At 42.4% G+C, this 25130-nt stretch overlaps 2 protein-coding genes across 3 annotated transcripts in view; one reads left to right on the forward strand and one right to left on the reverse strand.

Annotated features, from left to right (window-relative positions):
- The window catches only part of gart (phosphoribosylglycinamide formyltransferase), a 33757-nt gene extending 19336 nt beyond the window's left edge, over positions 1 to 14421 (forward strand). Inside the window, exons 16-21 of the mRNA XM_014151335.3 lie at positions 270 to 422; positions 2738 to 2941; positions 3205 to 3369; positions 8150 to 8422; positions 10180 to 10295; positions 13756 to 14421. Of these exons, the coding sequence (XP_014006810.3) occupies positions 270 to 422; positions 2738 to 2941; positions 3205 to 3369; positions 8150 to 8422; positions 10180 to 10295; positions 13756 to 13953 (1109 nt within the window). The 3' untranslated portion in view covers positions 13954 to 14421. The remainder of the gene's footprint in view (positions 1 to 269; positions 423 to 2737; positions 2942 to 3204; positions 3370 to 8149; positions 8423 to 10179; positions 10296 to 13755) is intronic.
- A 1654-nt stretch (positions 14422 to 16075) lies between these two features.
- Positions 16076 to 24927, reverse strand: hemk2 (HemK methyltransferase 2, ETF1 glutamine and histone H4 lysine). 2 transcript variants are annotated; one of them, XM_014151228.3, is made up of 7 exons: positions 24241 to 24383; positions 23268 to 23459; positions 22907 to 22993; positions 22640 to 22730; positions 20655 to 20738; positions 20405 to 20546; positions 16076 to 20034 (listed from the first exon to the last, which is right to left on the reverse strand). In XM_014151228.3, exons 2-7 carry the CDS (start codon positions 23396 to 23398, stop codon positions 19925 to 19927), a joined length of 645 nt encoding a protein of 214 aa, XP_014006703.1. In that variant the 5' UTR covers positions 23399 to 23459; positions 24241 to 24383; the 3' UTR covers positions 16076 to 19924.
- Between the last annotated feature and the right edge of the window lie 203 nt (positions 24928 to 25130).

Here is a 25130-nt window from a genome sequence, read left to right on the forward strand (position 1 = left end):
GGACAGTTTTGTGGTCATTTATATTTTCCACTAAGTAGGGTTCACCTGCGTAAGGTGTCTTACCTTGTACTATCTTCCTGCCTGTTAGCGGTCTTATCCCATTCTCTATTGGTCTTCTTTTGTACTGTTCAATTGTATTATTGTAGAGTTTATCTGGGTCCTAGAAAAGTGCTCTATAAATCCAATGTATCATAATTAAAGTAATTCCCCGTAGAGGTCCCTTTTCCCCGTCTAAAGTCCCCCCCCCCCCCCCCCATGTTGATTGACAGGCGAGGTTCTCCTGACGCCCACTAAGATCTACAGCCGCCTGCTCCTGCCAATCCTTCGCAGCGGCGCCATCAAGGCCTACGCCCACATCACTGGGGGCGGCCTATTGGAGAACATCCCCCGAGTGCTGCCTCAGGAACTGTCCGTTGACCTGGGTGAGAGAGAAGAAAAACACTTTTCTTATTGCCCATGTTTGGTTTTTAAAGTGTAGTGGTAAACAATGTATATGAGGATGAAACAGTTGTCCATATCAGATACCTGATGCTGTTTTGAGTTGTACTAACTGTGGTAGGGCTGTCTCCGACAAAAAAAATCTTAGTTGACCGAAAATTGTCTGTTCTTTCAACCAATTGATTGGTTAAAATGTTTTAACATGCATTTTTCCATATAGACACAGCCTATTTGTTTTAATTAAATCAACTATATGCATTGAGCTTGTCTGATGCTTAAAGCTTACCGTTTGATGAAATAAGACAAATGCCTCGGGTGCCGAGATCTAGATAACCAGAAGGCAAAAAACCTTAACCTGAACCAACTATTCTCCTCCCAGTCCTGCTGACTTTCGCAGATTCTGCCATTACTCTCCTGAAGTGCCTGTAATAGGCTACAAGAGGAGTCTGCAACCTTTCTCATGTAGAATGCCAATTTATCTTACCATTTTCACCTATCTGCGTGCCAGTTATGGTTTTCATATGCACATTTTTGCGAAACAGTTTAATTGATAATATCGTCTTATCTCAAAGTCATTGTCATGTGGTTAATCAAAATTTTATCTAAATGGAAATGATACTCACCTAAAAATGTATTTATTGTCATTGACAACTATGTACAAATATGTAACTATGTATAAAGCCAACAAATAAAAATTGCAGCCTACAGGTAGAAAATATCCTGATTTTAAAAATAAATATCCTATAAATCACATTGGTTACACATGGCCTGTCTGCAACAAACTTGAAACATTGTATCATCTATTTACTTGGGCCTGGCCTGAAGCTTGCTCTAGCGAACTTAAAACGATGTCTAAAATATTCTGGGCCCTCCGTTTCCAGTGCCAGTGAGCTCGGGACAGACACAGCTGTAGGCTATTTGCACAAGGGATAAGAAGCAGAGCTTGACTTGGGCAGGAGCTCACCGGAGCTGAGTACCGACACCTCACATTTTCTACTGCTTGAGCTCCTGTTCCTCTTATAGAATCTTAGCTAAAAGGAATTGTGGAGCTCCTAAATATAAACAGTACCAGTGCCCAAAATTAGTATCGTACCCATTTCAGTCCAAGTCAAGCACTAATAAGAAGTAATTAGGTAGGCCTTTATGACTTTTCCATTGGATCAGAGCATGACATGGTTATCGAAAGGGAGACCACTGGAAAGATTTTTGAAATGCATTGAGGAACTATTGTAATTCTCAAAGGATGTAAAAACAGACTTTGTTTGCTTGCTGTTTTGAGGTGAAGGAAACATTACTTTGAGAAGCTCCGCAGATCATTAGGGGTGGTGCGTTTAAGCCAATCAGAAATACTAGCAGATCCCCAAATCGGCACATTTATTTGCCTACATTTGCGCACAGGCCAGGTAGCCTATAAGCCTTTGTGTGCGTGTCCTTACTCAACATTGGCAGGAGTGCTCAAAACAAAAGACGATGACTAAAACTCATAAATAGAATGAAATAAACCTTAACTTGTTTCTCACAAGTGTCTCATAGGTTGTGCACTCTGCAAACAATGTGTCCACTCTGACAATGATACCGGGAAGACTGGAATAATAATATTGAATGCATTGAAATAAATTACTTTAACAAACATTGTAGATTAGGAATGAATGGGAAATGTACTACTAGTGATTTTATGTAATGGGGAATTGATATATGCGAACAAATGAAGTCATAAAAATGGATGGAGGAGAGAGCGCATTCTGGAGGGAAAAGTGCATTGTTCATCTGGGCGCATGGTCAATCTAACATCTACGTTGGCCATGCAGCATTTACAGTGATATGGCCTCAGCAGAAGTTGCTTCTTGCGCTTTGCTGAGCATTGTGGTCAAGGAATTGTTTGTATTTATACAGGAAGTACCGCCCCCATTTATCTTCAACCAATCATGTCAATGTGGAGCTATACAGAGCCCTCAGCATTGTTACAAAAAATTGTGAGGCGCATGGTGGTACGGAGCTCGAATTGGCCTATGCATGTCTCTGGAGGCTCCGTAATTGCAATTGAGCCTCCGACCACACTTTCAGCTCAAGCATAAATTGGCTTTTAGTCTAGGCCCCCGCAATCGTTTAGTTCACCGAGATGGGCGTAAATATATACGTGTTTGTGTTACTGCTCGACTTAAATAATCTCGGTTGACCAACAGCCTAACGACCAAACAATCAACCAGTCGACTAATTGGGGTCAACCCTAAACTGTGGTTGGTATTTACTTCATATTGAATGCGTGTGTGAGCTGCTCTGTGTGCTTTGTCCCACCCAGACGCCTCCCGTTGGATCATCCCTCCTGTGTTCTCATGGCTCCAGGAGGAGGGGGGCTTGTGTGAGGAGGAGATGGGGCGCACCTTCAACTGTGGCCTTGGGGCCGTGCTGGTGGTGGCCTTTCCGGACGCCCAGAGGGTTCTGAGGCAGCTCCAAGCCCACGAGGATGCGTGGATTGTGGGCTCGCTGGCCCACAAGCAGCCTGGTGAGAGACGAGAGCTAAAGTATGTGTAGTGAAACTCATAACAATGCTACAGGAATTATGGGTTCTGTACACTCACAGAGCGATAAGGAAACAAACTGTATGTTGAATAGAATCAATCTTGTTAATGAGGAAATGCTCTTCAGATGTTCACATTAAATGTCATTTTTGTATTGATGGGTTCAAACGCACGCGCACACCATTAACTCACACCGCGCTTTGTGGTATTCATCTTTGTCATTTTACTGAGTTGTGTTTGTGTGAAGGGGCCGAGCCGGTGGTGATCAGGAACCTGAAGCACAGCCTGCGTTTAGGCCCCTCTCCCTGTGTAGTAGACCTGGGGCCCATGCAGAACGGAGCATCTCAAGGGGACAGCAGTAGCACCGTCCCCCGCAAGAGGACCAGGGTGGGCGTCCTCATCTCAGGCACAGGTTAGTGTTGCGTATGGTGTGTGTCACTATCTGAAATTGAATACACTGCCAAGTGTCAACAGATGTGTATACCATTTTTTTTTTTATTACAAGCAAACAAACATCATGTTCAAGTGATGCGCGCGCATGCTCATCAAATCTCTGTAGCAGAATTGGCTATATACTAATGTCGGCACCAGGGTTGCCAGGTCAAGCAAACATTTCTAGCCCCAACGACCCTTCAACCCACCCACAAGGCCTGAAAACTAGCCCCGCCCAATATTTTACGCAGCAAGAGAAGTTGCCACATTTATCCAATTAACCATTTTTCCATAACGTTATCGAGCAAATTAAGAAGGAATGTCGGCTTAATTTGTAACAACATAGGCTAAGAAACAAAATGTGTTTTTCCAAGGCTAAGAAACAAAAGTAGTTTTTCCATCAAAATAATAATAGTGAGCATAAGAATGTCACAATAGAAAAGATAATTCACCCTTATTAAACTTGCCAGATCATTTTCCATCAATGGATGTCGCGTTAACGAGTTTTGACTGCTATGATTAAGGAGGAAGGAGGTGTGGTATATGGTCAATATATTACAACTAAAGGCTATTTTTTTTGTCAAACCTGTTGTACACAGTCTGATATGCCACAGCTTTCACCCAATCAGCGTTCAGGGCTCAAACCACCTTGTAATTATAACTGGGTGGTTCGAGCCCTGAATGCTGAATGGCTGACAGCCATGGTATATCAGACCGTATACCACGGGTATGACAAAACATGTATTTTTACTGCATTTACATTACATTTAAGTCATTTAGCAGACGCTCTTATCCAGAGCGACTTACAAAATGGTGCATTCACCTTATGATATCCAGTGGAACAACCACTTTACAATAGTGCATCTAAATCTTTTAAGGGGGGGGGGGTTAGAAGGATTACTTTATCCTATCCTAGGTATTCCTTAAAGAGGTGGGGTTTCAGGTGTCTCCGGAAGGTGGTGATTGACTCCGCTGTCCTGGTGTCGTGAGGGAGCTTGTTCCACCATTGGGGTGCCAGAGCAGCGAACAGTTTTGACTGGGCTGAGCGGGAACTGTGCTTCCTCAGAGGTAGGGGGGCCAGCAGGCCAGTGGTGGATGAACGCAGTGCCCTTGTTTGGGTGTAGGGCCTGATCAGAGCCTGAAGGTATGGAGGTGCCGTTCCCTTCACAGCTCCGTAGGCAATCACCATGGTCTTGTAGCGGATGCGAGCTTCAACTGGAAGCCAGTGGAGAGAGCGGAGGAGCGGGGTGACGTGAGAGAACTTGGGAAGGTTGAACACCAGACGGGCTGCGGCGTTCTGGATGAGTTGTAGGGGTTTAATGGCACAGGCAGGGAGCCCAGCCAACAGCGAGTTGCAGTAATCCAGACGGGAGATGACAAGTGCCTGGATTAGGACCTGCGCCGCTTCCTGTGTGAGGCAGGGTCGTACTCTGCGAATGTTGTAGAGCATGAACCTACAGGATCGGGTCACCGCCTTGATGTTAGTGGAGAACGACAGGGTGTTGTCCAGGATCACGCCAAGGTTCTTAGCACTCTGGGAGGAGGACACAAGGAAGTTGTCAACCGTGATGGCGAGATCATGGAACGGGCAGTCCTTCCCCGGGAGGAAGAGCAGCTCCGTCTTGCCGAGGTTCAGCTTGAGCTGGTGATCCGTCATCCACACTGATATGTCTGACAGACATGCAGAGATGCAATTCGCCGCCTGGTTATCAGAAGGGGGAAAGGAGAAGATTAATTGTGTGTCGTCTGCATAGCAATGATAGGAGAGACCATGTGAGGATATGACAGAGCCAAGTGACTTGGTGTATAGTGAGAATAGGAGAGGGCCTAGAACAGAGCCCTGGGGGACACCAGTGGTGAGAGCGCATGGTGCGGAGACAGATTCTCGCCACGCCACCTGGTAGGAGCGACCTGTCAGGTAGGACGCAATCCAAGCGTGGGCCGCGCCGGAGATGCCCAACTCGGAGAGGGTGGAGAGGAGGATCTGATGGTTCACAGTATCAAAGGCAGCAGATAGGTCTAGAAGGATGAGAGCAGAGGAGAGAGAGTTAGCTTTAGCAGTGCGGAGAGCCTCCGTGACACAGAGAAGAGCAGTCTCAGTTGAATGCCCAGTCTTGAAACCTGACTGATTAGGATCAAGAAGGTCATTCTGAGAGAGATAGCAGGAGAGCTGGCCAAGGACGGCACGTTCAAGAGTTTTGGAGAGAAAAGAAAGAAGGGATACTGGTCTGTAGTTGTTGACATACTGCTCTGATTACGTTGGTAACCAGTTTATAATAGCAATAAGGCACCCCGGGGGTTTGTGATATATGGCCAATATACCACGACTAAGGCACGCCGCACATAACAGCTCTTAGCTGTGCTATATTGGCCATATACCACACCCCCTCGGGCCTTATTACTTAAATAAATCCCTTTTGCGCATGTGCATAACTATAGATAAATCCAACATGAGAGTTTGAGTGATAAAGTTGGCCAGAAGATCTCTGTGCAAGAAACACTTCGGGGAAAAAATGTTAATAATAAAAAATAAAAAAAAGTTAGGCTAATTTCTGTCAATTGTGCCATGTTATTATACTGAACAAAAATATCAACGTAACATGTCTGGTAAGTATGCAGGCCATGGAAAAACCTGGGACATTTTCTGCTTCCAGGAATTGTGTACAGATCCTTGTGACATGCGGCTGTGCATTGTCATGCTGAAACATGAGGTGGTGGAGGAATGGCACGACAATGGGCCTCAGTATCTTGTCACAGTATCTCTGCATTCAAATTGCCATCAATAAAATGCAATTGTTTTCATTGTCCATAGCTTATACCTGCCCATACTATAACCTCACCACCACCATGGGGTATTCTGTTCACAATGTTGACATCAGCAAACCGCTTGCCCACACAACGCCATACATGTGGTCTGCAGTTGTGAGGCTGGTTAGATGTGTTGACAAATTCTCTAAAACGACGGAGGCGGCTTATGGTAGAAAATAGAACATTAAATTGTCTGGCAAAAGCTCTGTTGGACATTCCTTCAGTCAGCATGCCAACTGCACGCTCCCACAACTTGAGACATCTGTGGCATTGTGTGACAAATCTGCACATTTTATAGTAGTGGACTTTTGTCCCTAGCACAAGGTGCACCTGTGTAATGATCGTGCTGTTTAATCATCAGGTGGATGGATTATCTTGGCAGAAGAGAAATGCACACTAACTGGGATGTAAACACATGCATAAATTGAGAGAAATACGCTTTTTGTGCGTATGAAATATTTCTAGGATCTTTTTATTTCAGCTCATGAAAAATGAGACCAACACTTTACATATTGCATTTTATTTTTGTTCAGTATAAATAGCCTACCTACAACTGGTAAAAAGTTGTCACGACATGCGCTGCTCTACACACGCACCACCGGCCCTCCCCACCACTCACTCACTCAGGAATAGCCTGCTCACTGCCTGATAATAGCAGTGAAATAGATACAGTACCAGTCAAAAGTTTGGACACATACTCATCCAAGGGTTTGTCTTTATTTTTACTATTCTCTACATTGTAGAATAATAGTGAAGACATCAAAACTATGAAATAACACATATGCAATCATGTAGTAACCAAAAAACTAAGCGCAAACCAGATGGGAAGGCGTATTGCTGCAGAATGCTGTGGTAGCCATGCTGGTTAAGTGTGCCTTGAATTCTAAATAAATCACTGACACTGTCACCAGCAAAGCACCCCCACCTCCTCCATGCTTCACGATGGGAACCACACATGCAGAGATCATCCGGTCACCTACTCTGCGTATCACAAAGACAAATTTGGGCCTCAGAATCTTGTAAAATAATGGTTAAAAAACAACTAAAGGGGCACTATAAAATCTGAGATTCCCCCAAATTGTTGACTATTTTCCCAAATTATGTACTCACTTTTATTAATCACTCTTAAAATTACAATTATTCATGGAGAAACAACTAAATTCGATGTTTTGAGTCCATGTCGATACTTTAAAAAAAAAAACTATTTCCCCTTTTAATTGCTCGTCTGCCCTTTTTTTTTTTTTCTTTTTTTTTCTATGTGCATCTAGCAAGTGAGAAATGTGCCAGTTTAGTGACAGTTCTATACTGCTGCTGCTCATGTCATGGCAAGGTTTTCAAATAATAGATACAAATGATATACTTACTCAAAATATACTTCTGCCAGGTAAGCCTGCTTTACAGTTAACATTTTAAATGAGGAAATTAATTTCTGTCAACCAACAAGACGGTTATCAGGTAAACTGGCTACACATGGAGCGATAAACAAACGCGTGCACCACAGACCGACGAGCAATATTGCTGGTAATTAATTTGGAGATGCTATGTTAGGTTTGGCATTTTATAAGCCGATAGTGGCTAACCAGGGGTGGGATAATGTCAGTGTTGCGTTCATTAGATAGTAGCTGTGGGCTTGCGGTGTCTGATACTTGTTTAAGACCGTTTGCAGTAGAACACATGAAAATTGCATATATTTTAAGAATTATTTGGCGAGCTACTCATACGTGGCCAGTAGCTCGCGATCAACCTGTTGGAGACCCCTGCTGTAGTCCATTGTTAAATGGATAGTTCACCCAAATTTCAGATGGTTCGTTACTGTGAACGTTGTCTAAGTAGAGCCTACATATGTGTAGAATTGCAGTTAAGTGGATACTAGTGCCCCATAGCTAATTGCAGTTATAAGTTACATTTTTATACTAGTGTGCAGTGCCTTAAATGTATTGTGTGTGTGTCAGGCACCAACCTGCAGGCACTGATGGAGCAGGCCAAGAGAACGTCCAGCTCAGCAGAGATCGTGGTGGTGATCTCCAACCAGCCGGGGGTCTTGGGCCTCAAAAGGGCCTCTCTGTCTGGCATTCAGACACGGGTCGTTGACCATAAGCTGTACGGTAGCCGGGCAGAGTTTGACGGCACCATTGACCACGTGCTGGAGGAATTTGATGTGGAGGTGGTGTGTCTCGCCGGCTTCATGAGGATCCTCACAGGGTCCTTCGTCAGGAAATGGAACGGTAGGACCACCCAGCTTTGTGTGTATCAATAGTAGGTTTGTGTGTATTTTATCTGTGATGACAATGTATCACACAGAAAAAGTCCTTAACCTCTCTGTGCTAGGCGGGACGAATTCGTCCCACCTACGCTACAGCCAGTTGAATCCCGTGGCGCGATTTTCAAATACCTTAGAAATGCTATTACTTCAATTTCTCAAACATATGACTATTTTACAGCATTTTAAAGACAAGACTCTCATTAATCTAACCACACTGTCCGATTTCAAAAAGGCTTTACAACGAAAGCAAAACATTAGATTATGTCAGCAGAGTACCCAGCCAGAAATAATCAGACACCCATTTTTCAAGCTAGCATATAATGTCACAAAAACCCAGAAGACAGCTAAATGCAGCACTAACCTTAGATGATCTTCATCAGATGACACACCTAGGACATTATGTTATACAATACATGCATGTTTTGTTCAATCAAGTTCATATTTATATCAAAAACCAGCTTTTTACATTAGCATGTGACGTTCAGAACTAGCATACCCCCCGCAAACTTCCGGGGAATTTACTAACAATTTACTAAATTACTCACGATAAACGTTCACAAAAAACATAACAATTATTTTAAGAATTATAGATACAGAACTCCTTTGTGCAATCGAGGTGTCCGATTTTAAAATAGCTTTTCGGTGAAAGCACATTTTGCAATATTCTCAGTAGATAGCCCAGCCATCACGGCTAGCCATTTAGACACCCACCAAGTTTAGCCCTGACCAAACTCCGATTTACTATTACAATAGTTTGATTACCTTTGTTGTCTTCGTCAGAATGCACTCACAGGACTGCTACTTCAATAACAAATGTTGGTTTGGTCCCAAATAATCCATTGTTATATCCAAATAGCGGCGTTTTGTTCGTGCGTTCCAGACACTATCCGAAATGGTAAATCAGGGTTACGAGCATGGCGCAATTCGTGACAAAAAATGTCTAAATATTCCATTACCGTACTTCGAAGCATGTCAACCGCTGTTTAAAAACCATTTTATGCCATTTTTCTCGTAAAAAAGCGATAATATTCCGCCCGGGAATCTCCGTTTAGGTAAACAGAGGAAAGAAAACAAAGCATTCGGTCGACGCGGGCACACGCCTGAGTCTCACAGTACTGTAACCAGCCACTACCCAAACGCGCTACTTTTTTTCAGCCAGAGCCTGCAAAGCCACGATTCAGCTTTTTGCCGCCTTCTGAGAGCCCATGTGAGCCGTAGGAAGTGTCACGTAACAGCAGAGATCCTTTGTAATGGATAGAGATGGCAAAGAAGGCCAAGAAATGGTCAGACAGGGTACTTCCTGTACAGAATCTTCTCAGGTTTTGACCTGCCATTTGAGTTCTGTTATACACAGACACCATTCAAACAGTTTTAGAAACTTGAGTGTTTTCTATCCAAAGCCAATAATTATATGCATATTCTAGTTACTGGGCAGGAGTAGTAACCAGATTAAATCGGGTACGTTTTTTTATCCAGCCGTGTCAATACTGCCCCCTAGCCCTAACAGGTTAACTTCACTTGCTCTCCCTGAAGTTACATGGGGAAAGGAATGCTTTTTAAAATGTTCATCCTAGTCGAGCGCCCAAATCTTTTATTTATTTTGTACTTTTTTGATGAAGCTGGGCTGGAGCATATTTGGGTACGCTTTCATTCTATTGTTAATGCTTTGATATTATGTTTGTGGGCACATGTGAGAATAATATATTTTGTGTGTTGTAGGAAAACTGCTGAACATCCATCCGTCCCTGCTGCCCTCATTCAAGGGGGTGAATGCCCAGAAGCAGGCTCTGCAGGCGGGGGCACGGGTCACTGGCTGCACTGTCCACTTTGTGGCTGTAAGTACTGTACTCAGAACAGATCCTGCCTCAGCTCACCAATACTAACCATAACCAGATGTTGCTATAAAAATCAGCTCGGATCAGATCTTAAGCCAAACTTATCCTGTGTTTCCTGGTCCACTGCAGAACATTAGAAAAATGGATCCACATTTAGTTTTGTTATCCATATCTTGATACCGAAAAGGCTTTATCCAGAAACCCCTAGGGCTAAGCACAAGCTCCAAACGGATTTCTATGATACATTAGGTGGAATTATAGCCATATTGCCTACACCTATCTAGTTCTTTCAGATACACAAGTACCCAGGGTTAAAGGCTATGGGTTGTTCCGGGACAGGACCCTAGACTTAGATACACAAAAGATAAGTTGTCTATCTCCAAGTATGGTGTCTGAGCACGGCAGTGCCATTGAGGTCATCTACTACTGAAAGGGTGCATACCTATGTATAAAGCCAATGTTGGCGGTTTACTGCCACCTGCAGTTATGGAATGTTTTATCACAAGTATAATTCATTGGCTGATCCCTCATGATGGATGGAATTGTGTGTTCCTTCCTTAACCTGTCTGGGGTATGTGGGACACTAGCGTCCCACCGGCGGGACACACTGCCAACAGCCAGTGAAATAGCAGGGTGCCAAATTCAAAACAACAAAAATCTCATAATTCAAATTTCTCAAACATACAACTATTTTACACCATTTTAAAGATGAACTTCTCGTTAATCCAACCACATTGTCCGATTTCAAAAAGGCTTTACGGCGAAAGCATAGTATTAGATTATGTTAGGATAGCACCTAGACAAGAAAAACCACACAGCCATTTTCCAAGCAAGGAGAGGTGTCACAAAAACCAGAAATACAGCTCAAATTAATCACTAACCTTTGAGCTTCATCAGATGGCACTCATAGGACTTCATGATACACAATACATGTATGTTTTGCTCGATAAAGTTCATATTTATATCCAAAAACCCAATTTTTACATTGGCGTGTAACGTTCAGAAATGTTTTGCCTCCCAAAACTTCCTGTGAATGAGCACATCAATTTACAGAAATACTCATCATAAACATTGATACAATATTAAACTGGTATTCAAAGAATTATAGATGCACTTCTCCTTAATGCAACCGCTGTGTCAGATTTAAAAAAAACTTACAGCGAAAGCACACTTTGCAATAATCTGAATACAGTGTTCAGACACGAAACCAAACCCGCCATTTTGTGGAGTCAACAAAACTCAGAAATAATATTACAAATATTCACTTACCTTTGATCTTCATCGGAATGCACTCCCAGGAATCCCAGTTCCCCAATAAATGTTCATTTGTTTCGATAAAGTCCATATATATGTCCAAATACCTCCTTTTTGTTTGGTCGAGTACTCCAAATGCGCTGTGCTCGCGCATTAAGTTCAGACGAAAAGTCAAAAGTTATATTACAGTTCGTAGAAACATTTCAAACGATGTATAGAATCAATCTTTAGGATGTTTTTATCATAAATCTTCCATAATATTCCAACCGGACAAGACCTTTGTCTTCAAAAAAGAAAGGGAACACAGCTAACACTCACGTGAGCGCGCCCCACTGAGCTCATGTCATTTTCTCACTCATCTACTTCCAGGAGCTCTTATTCTCCCCCTATTCACAGTAGAAGCATGAAACCACGTTCTAAAGACTGTTGACATCTAGTGGAAGCCTTAGGAAGTGCAAAATGAACCCTAAGTCACTGTATAGGCAATCACTTGAAAAACTACACACCTCAGGTTTTTGCCTGCCATATGAGTTCTGTTATACACAGACATCATTCAAAGACTTTTAGAAACTTCAGTGTTTTCTATCCAAATCTACTAATAATATGCATATCCTACCTTCTGAGCCTGAGTAGCAGGCAGTTTACTACGGGCACGCCTTTCATCCGGACGTCAAAATACTGCCCCCTACCCTAGAGAAGTTAACCTCTCTGGTATCATTGGGACGCTAGCATCCCACCTCGACAACAGCCAGTGAAATTGCAGGGCGCCAAATTCAAACAGGATTAAAATTCCTCACCATTTTAAAGATAAACTTCTTGTTAATCCAACCACAGTGTCCAATTTCAAAAAGGCTTAGCGGCGAAAGCACCCCATGCGATTATGTTAGGACAGCGCCTAGCCACAAGAAACCATACAGACATTTCATAGCCAAGGAGAGGACTCACAAAAGTCAGAAATAGCGATTAAATTAATCACTAACCTTTGATCTTCATCTGGTGGCACTCCCAGGACTCCATGTTACACAATAAATGTTCGTTTTGTTCGATAATGTCCCTCTTTATGTTCAGTAATGCATTGTCTCAAATATCATCCGGTGAAATTGCAGAGAGCCAAATCAAATTACAGAAATACTCATCATAAACATTGATGAAAGATACAAGTGTTATACATAGGATTAAAGATACAGCGGCTGGATTAACAAGTGTATCAGATTTCAAAAAGGCTTTACGGCGAAAGCACACCATGCGATTATGTTAGGACAGCGCCTAGCCACAAAAACACCATACAGACATTTTCCAGCCAAGGAGAGGAATCACAAAAGTTAGAAATAGCAATTTAAATTAATCACTTACCTTTGATCTTCATCTGGTGGCACTCCCAGGACTCCATGTTACACAATAAATGTTCGTTTTGTTTCGATAATGTCCCTCTTTATGTACAAAAAGCTCAGTTTTGTTGGTGCGTTTAGTTCAGTAATCCAAAGGCACAAAGCACGCTCTCAACACTCAGACGAAAAGTCAAAAAAGTAGAATAAAAGTTCGTAGAAATATGTCAAACGATGTTTAAAATCAATCCACAGGTTGTTTTTGTCATAAATAATAATATTTCAACCGGACAAAAGCTTCGTCAAAAGAAAAGGAGAACCAAGAAAGGCGCACTCCCGATCACCCGCTGGCTTCATGTCTGGAAATGTCCACTGTCCACTCATTGAAAGTGCTGTATCTCCCTCATTTTTCAGAGTAAAAGCCTGAAACAATGCCCACATGTAGAAGAAGCCATAGAGATCGTGAACTGTGTCCTAAGTCTTTGTATGGTGGATAGGCTTTCGATGGAAAAACAGCCTTTCAAAATAATAGTACTTCCTGGATGGATTTTCCTCAGGTTTTTGCCTGCCATATCAGTTCTGTTATACACACCGACATTAAAGTTTCCAAAACTGTTAAAATAGTGTTTTCTATCCAAATCTACCAATTATATGCATATCCTAGCTTCTGGGCCTGAGTAGCAGGCAGTTTAATTTGGGCACGCTTTTCATCCAAAATTCCAAATGCTGCTCCCTACCTTAGTGAAATTTTAACCCATAGGAAGTCCCCCAGTTGACTACTTCAAAATGGCAATGCCCTGCTAAAACAGGCTTTTGGGCAGAGTTGTCTTTGGAGAGGACCTAAATATTTCCCAGCTTTCTCAACTTCCTTTTGTCCACAGGAAGAGGTTGATGCCGGGGCCATCATTGCTCAGGAGGCGGTGCCGGTGTTGATGAATGATACTGAGGAGAGCCTATCAGATCGTATCCGGGAGGCGGAACACCGGGCCTTCCCTGCCGCCCTGGAGCTGGTGGCCGGGGGCGGCGTGAGGCTGGGGGATGACGGACGCGTCATCTGGAACCCCAACGCACAGGGCTAAACCTCAACACAGTACCACCACACCTGCCCCAACACACCCAAAATACCTTACCCCCCTACCTCAGAATACATTGGGCCCCGCCTAAAAGCAGTGGCTCTACTGACCTGCATAGCAAATAGATTGCCTTAGTTTAAGCAATGTCTCCCATGACAATACCTCCCTCGTCTCGGGTAGCTACAAACTGGTTTCTTCCAGATGCATTCCTTGTGCCATTGCTACAATGTCAAAATAACTAAGTAATTCCCCTTGTGCACATTCCATGTGTGCTATTATGTAAGAATGTTACAGTAGTACTTGACCTATGATTTTAGGTATATCCTCAACATTGCATGACCAGTCATAGCAAGTCGTAGTATGATTGTCATGAAGTGGGTCAAGGTTGTTCTCTGCATATACTTTAACACTTAGCGACAATGCCGAAACTGCTATTTCTGCCTGTCCTTGCATTAAACTTGCTCTGTTGAACAACTGTTTATTTTGTAGTTTATCGGCAAACCAGAAAGACTTCTTTGTCAGACTTAACATACAATAAAGTTATTGAAATGTAACGTAAGGCTTATGACAGTCTTCCCTGCAAACCAAAATTGGTTCTGTGAATGTTCTCAGAATATTTCATTAGGTTATGTGACAGGTGTTCCAACATAAAATATTTCAAATTTACTGAATCATTTAATGTTCGTATTTAGGTTGCACAACATTCCCTTGTTACAACTGAAAACATTAACAAATTGCCTAGCTCCGTTGTACTTTACCTGCACTCTCCTCCTTGGTGTAGGCATTGGTTAGGATTTTCCATTCTCTTCTACTAGTCAATTACTTTCAAATTATAAAGGAGATAAGTGTACACTTTAGGAGAAAGGACGCAGACCTGGGCCACATTTAGCTAGTGCATCCCTTGACGTAATCACTTATTACAAATGACTGGAAAGGTGAAAGCTGGTTTAACACTTACGTTAAGGCATGCCCTTGACTTCTTAAGTAGTCTTTCCTTGATGCCTCTCATCTCAAAGCACAATGGATCCAAGCTCCGTCCAATGCGTTTTTAGGAGGCGAGGGCAGAAGACTGAGAATAAGCCCTGGAAATGTTGTTCAGTTGAAGTTTCATTATTCTTTGAGGGGATTCGATTAATGCCCTGGGTGAACCTGGTTAGTGTTGATTGCCTCCCGGGCGGGCGTGAGCCAGGTGCTTCGTTCTGTACTCTGGACTAAAACCTAATTATGATAAGTACAATATTACGTCCCGGATCTTTAAAAAATACAGCTTTTACATTACCCTGCAGTTTACCTATAAAATGGGCTGATGGTGAAGTAGACATACTCGGTATTCATTTGATAAAAGATATAAATAAGCTCTCAATAGAAAACTTGCAAAAATAGACAAGATCCTACAACCATGGAGAGGTAAATACCTCCCTATTTATGGAAAAATTACCCTGATTTAACTCCTTAGTCACATCTCAGTTTACATACTTATGGCGCTGGCTACTCCTGATTCGTTTTTTCAAATCATATGAGCAAAAAAATATTTTGGTTTATCTGGGATGCTAAACCAGACAATCTATATAATTAACATGAATTGGGTGGGTTGAGATTAAATATAAAAGTACAAAACCTCTAAAAGCTTCACTCATTCAAAGTTGTATTTGTACCCTAAATGGTTCTCAAGTAGATTACTAAGAAAAGCTCATCCATTGTTTAAAAATGGCCTTACTGCCATGTCTCATTTTCAAACAAGCATTGCAGAGCTGGCTTCAATTTCACCCCCCTGAAAAGATAGAACAAATATTATGGCTGATAAAATACCTGTATTTATAGGAAAGATGTTTGAAAGGGGTATTTTGTTCTTAAATGATATTGTAAATTGGAATGGTAGAGTTATGTCCTTCATGGACTTATCAGAATTGTACAGGAAGGTCTGCTCAATCCAAGAGTACAACCAATTGATTACAGCATTACCCCAAAAATGGAGGAATGTGGCAGCGGGAAGAGGTAGGAAACTGGTCTGTCTGCCCTATATAAAGGCTCAAAACTGGCCGAGGAATTAAAATAGCAGAAATAGGAAAGTATACCAGTTTCACTTGAAGACCAGGATGTTGACAACAGTGCCATACAGATTGCAAAATAGTTGGGAAAAGATTTTTAATGTACTGATTCCATGATGCATGAGTTGATATATAAAACGCAAGATTCAAGACTTCGTGCTTTTCAGCAAAAATTATTGCATGAAATCATCGAAGCTCTGCAGATTTGGTTGTGATGATACAGAATCAATAGACCATTTATTTTGGTATTACCCTCAGGTAGCCTGTTTCTGGTCTCAGGTTCATGAATGGCTGAAAATGCATAGCATTGATCAAAAAATAGTACTGTTAGGAGATCTGGAGAGACCGGATCAGTCAATTACTAATACTCTTAGTAACAATAGTTATCTTCAACTCGCCATCTGTGGATTCTATTCGACTAGATATTGAAATTGTACGTTAAAAATCCCAGAATAGTTGAAAGATGTGGGTGGCCAGCAGAGATCGATGGGTTGGGATGTGGAATTGGAGACAAGTGGGAGTGGAGTTGCTGTGTGGGAGATAGAATGACGGTCAAAGATAAGTCAAAAGAAAACATAAGTACATTTTAATGACACTGAGGGGCAGTGTTTTTGCAGGTTTGCCTGAGGCTGTGCAGGTGTTTGTACACATGCATATACACACACTCTCATTCAAATACACACGTAATTGTGCCAGACATGCACACAAACAAATACAGTTGGCATTGCTGTTATTTTAGTTGTCCTTGATGTCCTTTGTTTAAAATGTATTGCTTTGCTGTTTTCTTGTCTTTTCCTTTTTTCTCTTTAATTCATTCTGGTTGGTGCATTGGAGGGTTCTTGGGGGAATGGAATTAATTTCATTTTTTTTCTTTGGGGAGGGGGGGGGGGGCTGTGGGTTGGGTGTCGGATGATTGGGGAACTGTGGGGGGGGGGATCTTGGAGGGTTCGGGTTCACGTTTTTTGGCCTGGTGGTAGATCTGTCAATGTGCCCTTGAGCAGCGCATTGACCCTGGATGCGTCTGTGTGTCGCTCTGAATGGGAATCTGTTGGATGACTGGTAGGATGTAGTTGTTGAGCAGCTTCACTGCATGTTTCGGATATTCAATAAATTAAAAAATAAAACTGTTCATTGGGAGCTCGTTTGCCGAGCAGCCGCACACAAGCCTAAGAACACCATGCACAATGCCAACTGTTGGCTGGAGCGGTAAAACTCACCCCCATTGGACTGTGGAGACGCATTCTCAGGAGTGATGAATCACTCTTCACCATCTAGCAGTCCAATGGACAAATCTGGGTTTGGCAGATGCCAGGAGAATGCAACCTGCCTGACTGCTAGTGCCAAATGTAAAGTTTGGTGGGTGAGGAAAAATGGTCTGGGGCTGTTTTTCCTAGGCCCCTTAGTTCCAGTGAAGGGAAATCTTAATGCTACAGCATACAATTACATTCTAGATGATTCTGTGCTTCCAACTTTGTGGCAACAGTTTGGGGAAGGCCCTTTCCTGTTTCAGCATGATAATGCCTCCATGCACAAAGCGAGGTCCATACAGAAATGGTTTGTCGAGATCGGTGTGGAAGAACTTGACTGGCTTGCACAGAGCCCTGACCTCAACGCCATCGAACACCTTAGGGATGAACTGGAACGCTGACTGCGGTTCAGGCCTAATTGCCCAACATCAGTGCCCGACCTCACTAATGCTCTTGTGGCTAAATGGGACTGCAGCAATGTTCCAACATCTAGTGGAAATGCTTCCCAGAAGAGTGGAGGTTGTTATAGCAGCAAAGGGGGGACCATCTCCATATTAATGCCCATGATTTTGGAATGAGATGTTCAACGAGCAGGTGTCGACATACTTTTGGTCACGTAGTGTAGGTTAAGAGGTGGAGTAATGAGTAGGATTCTGCGTTTTCACATGCAAAAGTGATTGCTTTATCTGCCTTCCCAATGAAAACTAGTTTGAAAAATCATTACACCCAACCCGCAAGGTCCCCAGTTCAACTACAGGTTGCGACATTTTGTTTTCCAACCTTCCAAACTAATTACATCTAATCACGTTCTAATTGACTGAGCAGCTTTAATAATGTGCAACATTGACATTGGTGCCCTCCCCCCGTTGGCACTGTGGACTAGTCCCCATCCCAATGCCTAGGTTACATGTTTGAATGTTGTTGATGCCCTTTTTCAAAATAAAGGTAACCTTCAATGTTACTGTCGACTAAAGGCAATTACTCCAACGTTCATAGAGATCGCATTCACCATAAACACCGCCAATTTCAACTCTGCTCAAACATGAACTATGTTCATAACATTTGAACATCATGTTACACTATGAGTAATGCAGGGGATATTTAACTACATAAACAAATGTTATACCTTCATAAACTGATAGTTGATCACATCTATTTTAAACAACTTTCATATCCACAAAACTGCAGTTTGAGTGGCCTACGGTGGCGTAGCAGTCTAAACCGGAGACTGAAGAGGAAGCAAGACACCCCACTTTTTTTGTAATTGTTCAACTGAAGTCAAACTAAGCAGACCAGATCCAGATGCTACTGCATTGTTGTCTATGGGAGAGCCACACTTAAGCAGACAGGAACACTTTTTTCCCCGAATGGTAAGCAGCCTGAGTGAACAATATTTGGTCTAAGCTGCTGCCTCCGTTGCAGCATGTGTTCGAATCCGGCCCATTGCTATTTCAGCAGAACTCATTCACCTGTCTCCCCTCGATCCAAAAAAACATAAAATACCAAAATATACCTTTAAAACTGCAGTTGGCATCCCAGGTAGGACTGTGGAAACCACAATGGTGCAATCAACTAAAGGCTCGATTCAATCCGTAGCGCGGAATATGAAATTTAAAGGCAATGTTCCCATGTACGCGGGACTGCATCCACTCACAGTAAACGCTGCATGTTGCCTCAATCGGAAATGATCTCTGCATTTCAACTGCGGTATAGCACAGATCTTAAGCGCTATGGATTGAATCGAGTCCTAAGATGAAATGAGTCCAAAGACAATCTTTGGGTCAGTCACTTGCCTACCACATCGCTTGCGTTGCAAAATAAATGTACACATGTTAATCATTTCATCCAAACTGTTCACGAGCATCTGCGCAGCTAGGAGCTAAAATATAACTATTATATAACTATTTTTGACACGTGACATGCTGCAAGTCCCGCCTCTCCCATCTCCTCATTGGTTTTTAGGAGCATATACCCATGTGGGTGATTGAAAGATGAACTGAGGTCCACACCAGTCCAGTTGGTAATGGTAATGCACCTTAAAGTTGGTGGCCAACCACCATATAAAGTCCACAGAAGACTGAAGGAGGAGAGATTACTTAACTAAATTTCCCCTTTTATCTGGATTGTGTACAGAATTCTCCTAAGATCCAGGAAAAAAAGGACCTTGTGCTTTTCAGGTAAAATAACAATCCAATGTTTAATTACATCCCAGGACAAATCAGCTAGCAATAGCAAGGTAGCTAAATGTCCATGAATGTTTTGACCTGTCCCCAAATTAATATAGTTGGTTCAGAGTTCATCTAGATATTTTAACATACGTCTCCTGATGGCGTCTGGTGTGGATGAATAAAATCAACATGCACGTGCCCGGTGTAGTCAGCATGTCAATTCTACCTGTACCACATGTCTTCAATACTGACACTGACTGGATCCTCTCCCAATACAAACAGGTTCAAGGAAACTTGAACACTCCTTAGCATGGACAGCCTGTTAACCTTTGTATAGTGCATTGGGTTAAAGTCTTGAGACATGGTCACTTATTTGACCAATGCTCCCATGAACCCACAGTGGCTTTCACTCAATTTACATTCAAGTTCAGGTGACCACTCATGGTTGTTGAGATGAAGCTAAAACCGCTGTGGTCAGAGCACCAGGTTCATGGTCTCTGTGGGATAGGGAGGATCACGTTGTTCTGTGGAAGCGCAGAACAGACAGGCTCTCTGGACCAGTTCGTCGGGACAGACAAGGCGCCCCCTGCAGGCCAAACTTCTTCAGCAGAGTGGTGATCTCCTCTGGTGGAAGAAAGAGGTTACAGTAGGGTAGTGTTCATTAGGTATCAAATGGAAGGAAATGAACTGAAACAGGGAGGAACTGTCTTTTTTGTTGTTGCAAAGACCAGGGTTGTGGTAATTAAATGTTAATGATCCCACCTACATACTTCAGTCAGTGTCACTCACTCATTCTGCACAAATGACAAAACATTCCAAGGAGTGGTATTCTAACCCTGGACCTAAACAAGCTATACAGGGTAGACTGCTTTTTTCACAAAGATAGTAAAAAATGCATCAGTGCCAAATAACATCAGGCCGTATGTCATTTATCAATGTAGACTGAGTAAATATAAACCAAGAAGTCAAAAGAGAATGGAAGTGGGAGGCTCACCTGGATTGTTCTCTGCCACAGTGACCAGGTAAAACAACCCCTGATTGGACAGTAGCTTTGGAAGCAGCGGGAAGAACCTGTCCATCACCTCTCGGCCCCACCTCCCACCAGCCCAGGCTGCCTCAATGCCCTTGCTACCCACCTGACAAACATACACACACTTTGTTGCGGTATACAAATACGCATACTATAAAACACAATTCCGTCACTGTGGTATGGAGAACAACCAAACACTAGTTTACTTTCCTACCTCTTCTGATGGTGTGACGACATAAGGAGGGTTGAATAAAAGAACGTCCACTTTTCCACACAACCTTGGCAAGAGAGAGTCCACCTAAAACAGAGAAGGACAGATGTGAAGTTGGGGTGAACAAATGGAGAGGAAGTGTGTGGGTCTTTCTCATCAGACCTGTGTGTGCCTGGTTCAAATGTTTAAGATGAGTACATCGGTCTGCGGGACCCCAAACTGTTCCAAATGAAAATCGATTCAAACGGTATGAATCGCCGGTTAACTTATTTTTTGGCTCATATTACTTTATTTTTACCTTCTGAAAATACCTCTCGTCCTCTCCTTCAGTGTGGAACAAAGCATGTAACTGTGTTGACAAGTAATTTTTGCATGGCGAACAACTGGCAATACGAGTAGCCTAGTCAAACTGCACATTGTGTGCTGCTTCACACGCTGTCCAACGAGAGGTAGGCTGCGCATCACCTTCAGCATTCAAATGTTTGTAAAATAGGTTGCGCAATATCAGGCTTTATTAGTTGAGTGACAACAATAACAAAGCAAATTACATTGGTTATCAAATGCGCTGTTCAATTGTTTTACCAGAATAAAGTAGCCTTAGCAACCGCCTGAGACACGACTCATCTGGATATATAGCCTACCTGCTGATCGGGGCTTAGGCTACATTATATTTATTTTGATTGTTCAGGTTCACCATCAGCAATAGTTTAGATAGTCTTGCTTTTAACAATCAGTGTTTTCATCCATCTACACACAATACCCCATAATGACAAAGCGAGAAACAGGTTTAGACATTTTTGCTAATTTAAAACATACCTTAGTTTCATAAGTATTCAGACCCTTTGCTATGAGACTCAACATAGTTAGCAGCAGCAGGTCCAGGGCCTAAAATGTACATGTCGGTCCACCAGCAACTGTGACAGGTTGATTTAAAAATCTACCAGCCACTCTGATTTTTTACCAACCAAAATAATCTTTTTTTTCTCAGAAAAAAACAACAAAAAGAAAACAACTAAATACCAAAAAACTGACGAGAATGCTTTGTAATGTATCTAAAACAAATGTTTTACTAGTAAGAAGTAATGTGGTATATTGTTTAATTTCATAGCATTTTTTGTGACCTGAGCCTTTAAACCAAAACATCACAGATGAGAAAAATGTTAAACTGACCCTTTAAGGGCTATGAGGTTACAGTGGTTACATGACTAGAGTCATGTCTGTGCCTGTGAGATTGAGTCTGACTAGTAGGAGCATTGTCTTCCCTTCCCTAGCAGTTGAAACAAAACAAAAAAGCTAACATTACCCCCCCCCTTGTCTGATAGTGGGGTGTTGGATGTCCAGTTTCCCTTATGGCTCAGCTCAGGCACCTACATCAGAGATGAAGAGGTCCAACTCAGTGGAAAATTTGTCTCCCTCCAGCAGGTGGTGTATTTTCGTTGTTTCACCCACCATGCAAGGAGTTTTTGAATGGGGGTCAATGAGTGTCAAATTTGGTCAACCCAAAAATATATGGCTTATTTGATCGAATAGAAGTTTCGCAATGCTTAAGTTGTTACGAGTGTATTGATATAAGTAGGTCACGTGAAATCCTGGCAACTTTGAGAACACTTTATATCGGAGTTGTCTCAAGATGGCTATGCATATTCATGACATGAATTCATAGCATCTCTCTCCATTGAATACAGATGGTTGACTTCAACAACCCTCATCGAATATTCAAAAACTGATTACAATAATGAGATGTAGCCACCAATCCAAAGAAAGGATAGGCGAGAGCTAGACAGCCCGCCATGCCGCTTCGTGGACGACTCCCATTGTTAGGGTGAATGGCATCAAACCTAATCGCATTCATTCGTACCTCTAATCAAACCGAATCGCTTCAAACCAAAACGTATCATTCCTGTATCGTATCCCATGTATCTAGCTACGTATCGAATAATCTTGAAAGAGAAAGATGCACATCCCTAGTGTGTGTGTGTGTGTCTCACCAAGTCAGTGATGATGGGTTGCAGACTAACGCCGTTACAGCGAGACGTCTCCAGTGTGCATTTGGCTGCTGCGGGGTTCACATCAGTACAGCTGGGGAGAACACACACACACAACAAGTCAAACACATCAGTTAAAACACACATACGAGTCACAAGCCCTCTAGACAGTTATTTTTACAAAACATCCTAAACACAGCTATAGGCATGTTACTAAAGCACATCCTAACAAACACAGTCAGTCTCTCTCTCACACACACCCCTACTCACAGGTATAGAGCTGTAGGTCCGATCACGGATGCCAGAAAGGCGGACACCACCCCAGAGCCACTGCCCACCTCTAGACACACAGAAGGGCTGGAGAAGAGGGTCAAAGGTCAGTAACTGTACTGTTGACCAGTAACAGGTATCAGGGTGGTGTTCATTAGGGCACGCAACAGAAAACCTTTAAAGAAGTTTTTCAACAGAAAGCAGAAATTCTTATTGGACCAGTCCAGGGAGTTCCTCCCTTTTCAGTCTGTTTTCTTCTGTTTGGTGCCTAATGAACACAGAAACTCTCGTTTTTGTTGCAAAATGTTTTGCTACATAAGCACTAATGAATACAACCCAGGTGTTCTGACAAGCTGCTCACCTAATTTTCTTCAGTCTGTCAGCATCCTGCTCAAGGGCATCTATCAAGAGGAAGGAATCCTCGGCTGGCTCGTACACGTCAGTGAAAGGCCCGCGGCCCGCATGGGAGTACAACGGGGTGGGAAAGGACATCTGGCCCACTGACTTACACACAGGATGTCAGGCAGGGGACAGTGATGTGCTCAACTAGAAGCTGTACAGAGATGGACACACACAGAACTATTAGGTAAATGTTTGTCATCCTAAGGTTGATACAAAGTGCTGGAACTGAGACAGGATAGATTTCAGGCAACTGGTAGAGGTCATGGGGTTATTTGATGGTCATAGGAAGAAATAAAAACTGCACTAAATGAACCCAAACAGAGTCTTGGGTGGCCATAATTCTGAGACCACTAGCCATTGGCATAAATGTTTTTTAGGGAACACGACCAATGACTGGGTTCAACAGAAGAAGTTTGTAACATTTCATGAAGCTATTAAAAATTCATGACAGTATTTTCACATATGTTCGACATTTTAACAAGCAGTGTTTTAACTGCCCCAAACGCCTGCAGCCATGTAAAAGTGTGGAAAAACAAAAGGATTAGGCTAAGAAAAGTATATTCTCTGGGTGCCATTTACGATGTCTGATGACCATTATACACTCATAAACAACTTTCACTTTCATAAACTGCTAAGCACGATGCTGTGGTGCATAGACCCATATATAAGTAGCTGTGGGGCATAAACCTACACTGAACAAAAATATAAACAACATGCAACAATTTAATTAAATTTTTCCCATAGGGATGAAGAACCCAGAAGTAATTAGGACTACAAGTTGGTGAGTTCTATACCAAAAATAGAACAATGAGACATATTTCACCAGCCGTACAAATGTGAAGCATCCGCTTGACGTTTCCACTCACTACCATCGATTCCCAAAACTAAAATATGCTATGACCAGAGTGGACTACGTTTTGTAAACTGTATACCTTTGCAAACGTTTTGAAATCGCGTTGTTTAGAAGGAGCGCAAAGGCGAATTGTGTTATTGCACACATGCACTTAACATAGTAGGTGTTCTCTAACGGAAAAATTCAGATATGTGTGCTAGAATGCGCCAATAGGAGCCTACTCCAGCTTGGCCACTGACTAATTTCTTCCCATTGGAAACAGTTTGGGGTATGTCTTGGTTAAATTATACAAATATGTCTATACCGGTGTTATTGGTGCGTTCAAGACAACTCGGAAATCGGAAAAATACGACATACAATTATGACTCAGTAATCTTCAGGTGGGAAAGTCGGCCGTTCAAAAGATTTCCTCCAGTTGTCTCTCGTTTTTTTCCGATTTCCCAGTTGTCTTGAACGCTCGGAAGTCGGAGATTTCAGAGTTGTTATGAACGCAGCATTAGTCGGTGTAGACTAATTTGATGACGAGAGCTGAATTGCCAGTTAGCTAGCTAGTTTGCGAGAATGAGTTTAAAAGATATTGCATTATCACTATGTAATGCATGTACATGCCAAATTCAACGACACTAAGTGACAATGTTAGACCAAATGTTTATTCTTCGATTACATAGCTGCAAGTAACATTTACCTGAATCTTTTGGTATGATACGTTTGTTTGAAGCCGATGAAGAGGCGCACGTGTAACTAACGAGATGTTTTTCCTGGTTCCGGTTGTTGCAGTGCATTGTGGGAATTGAAGTTCTGATTCGCACACTGCTGCAACAATAATGATGGGAGATTCAGAACGGTCGTGGCATTGGAGATCGATGCGCCAAGAGTCTGTGTTATTAGTACATAAAAACATTGTGCTAATTTGTACATATAGTACATCATTAATGAGAGACTGGGTTGATGGGAGATATAAAAAAATAA

The sequence above is a fragment of the Salmo salar genome, chromosome 17 (assembly GCF_965601325.2).
Source record: "Salmo salar chromosome 17, fSalSal1, whole genome shotgun sequence".
Lineage (NCBI taxonomy): Eukaryota > Metazoa > Chordata > Actinopteri > Salmoniformes > Salmonidae > Salmo > Salmo salar.

Coding starts and splice junctions, on each gene's coding strand:
- hemk2 (XM_014151228.3), bottom strand. CDS start 23,398: ATGTCCTTTCCCACCCCGTTGTACTCCCATGCGGGCCGCGGGCCTTTC. Junction 22,731..22,906: donor GGACCTACAGCTCTATACCT/GTGAGTAGGGGT, acceptor TGTTCTCCCCAG/CTGTACTGATGTGAACCCCG. Junction 20,035..20,404: donor TGTGGCAGAGAACAATCCAG/GTGAGCCTCCCA, acceptor TTCTTCCACCAG/AGGAGATCACCACTCTGCTG.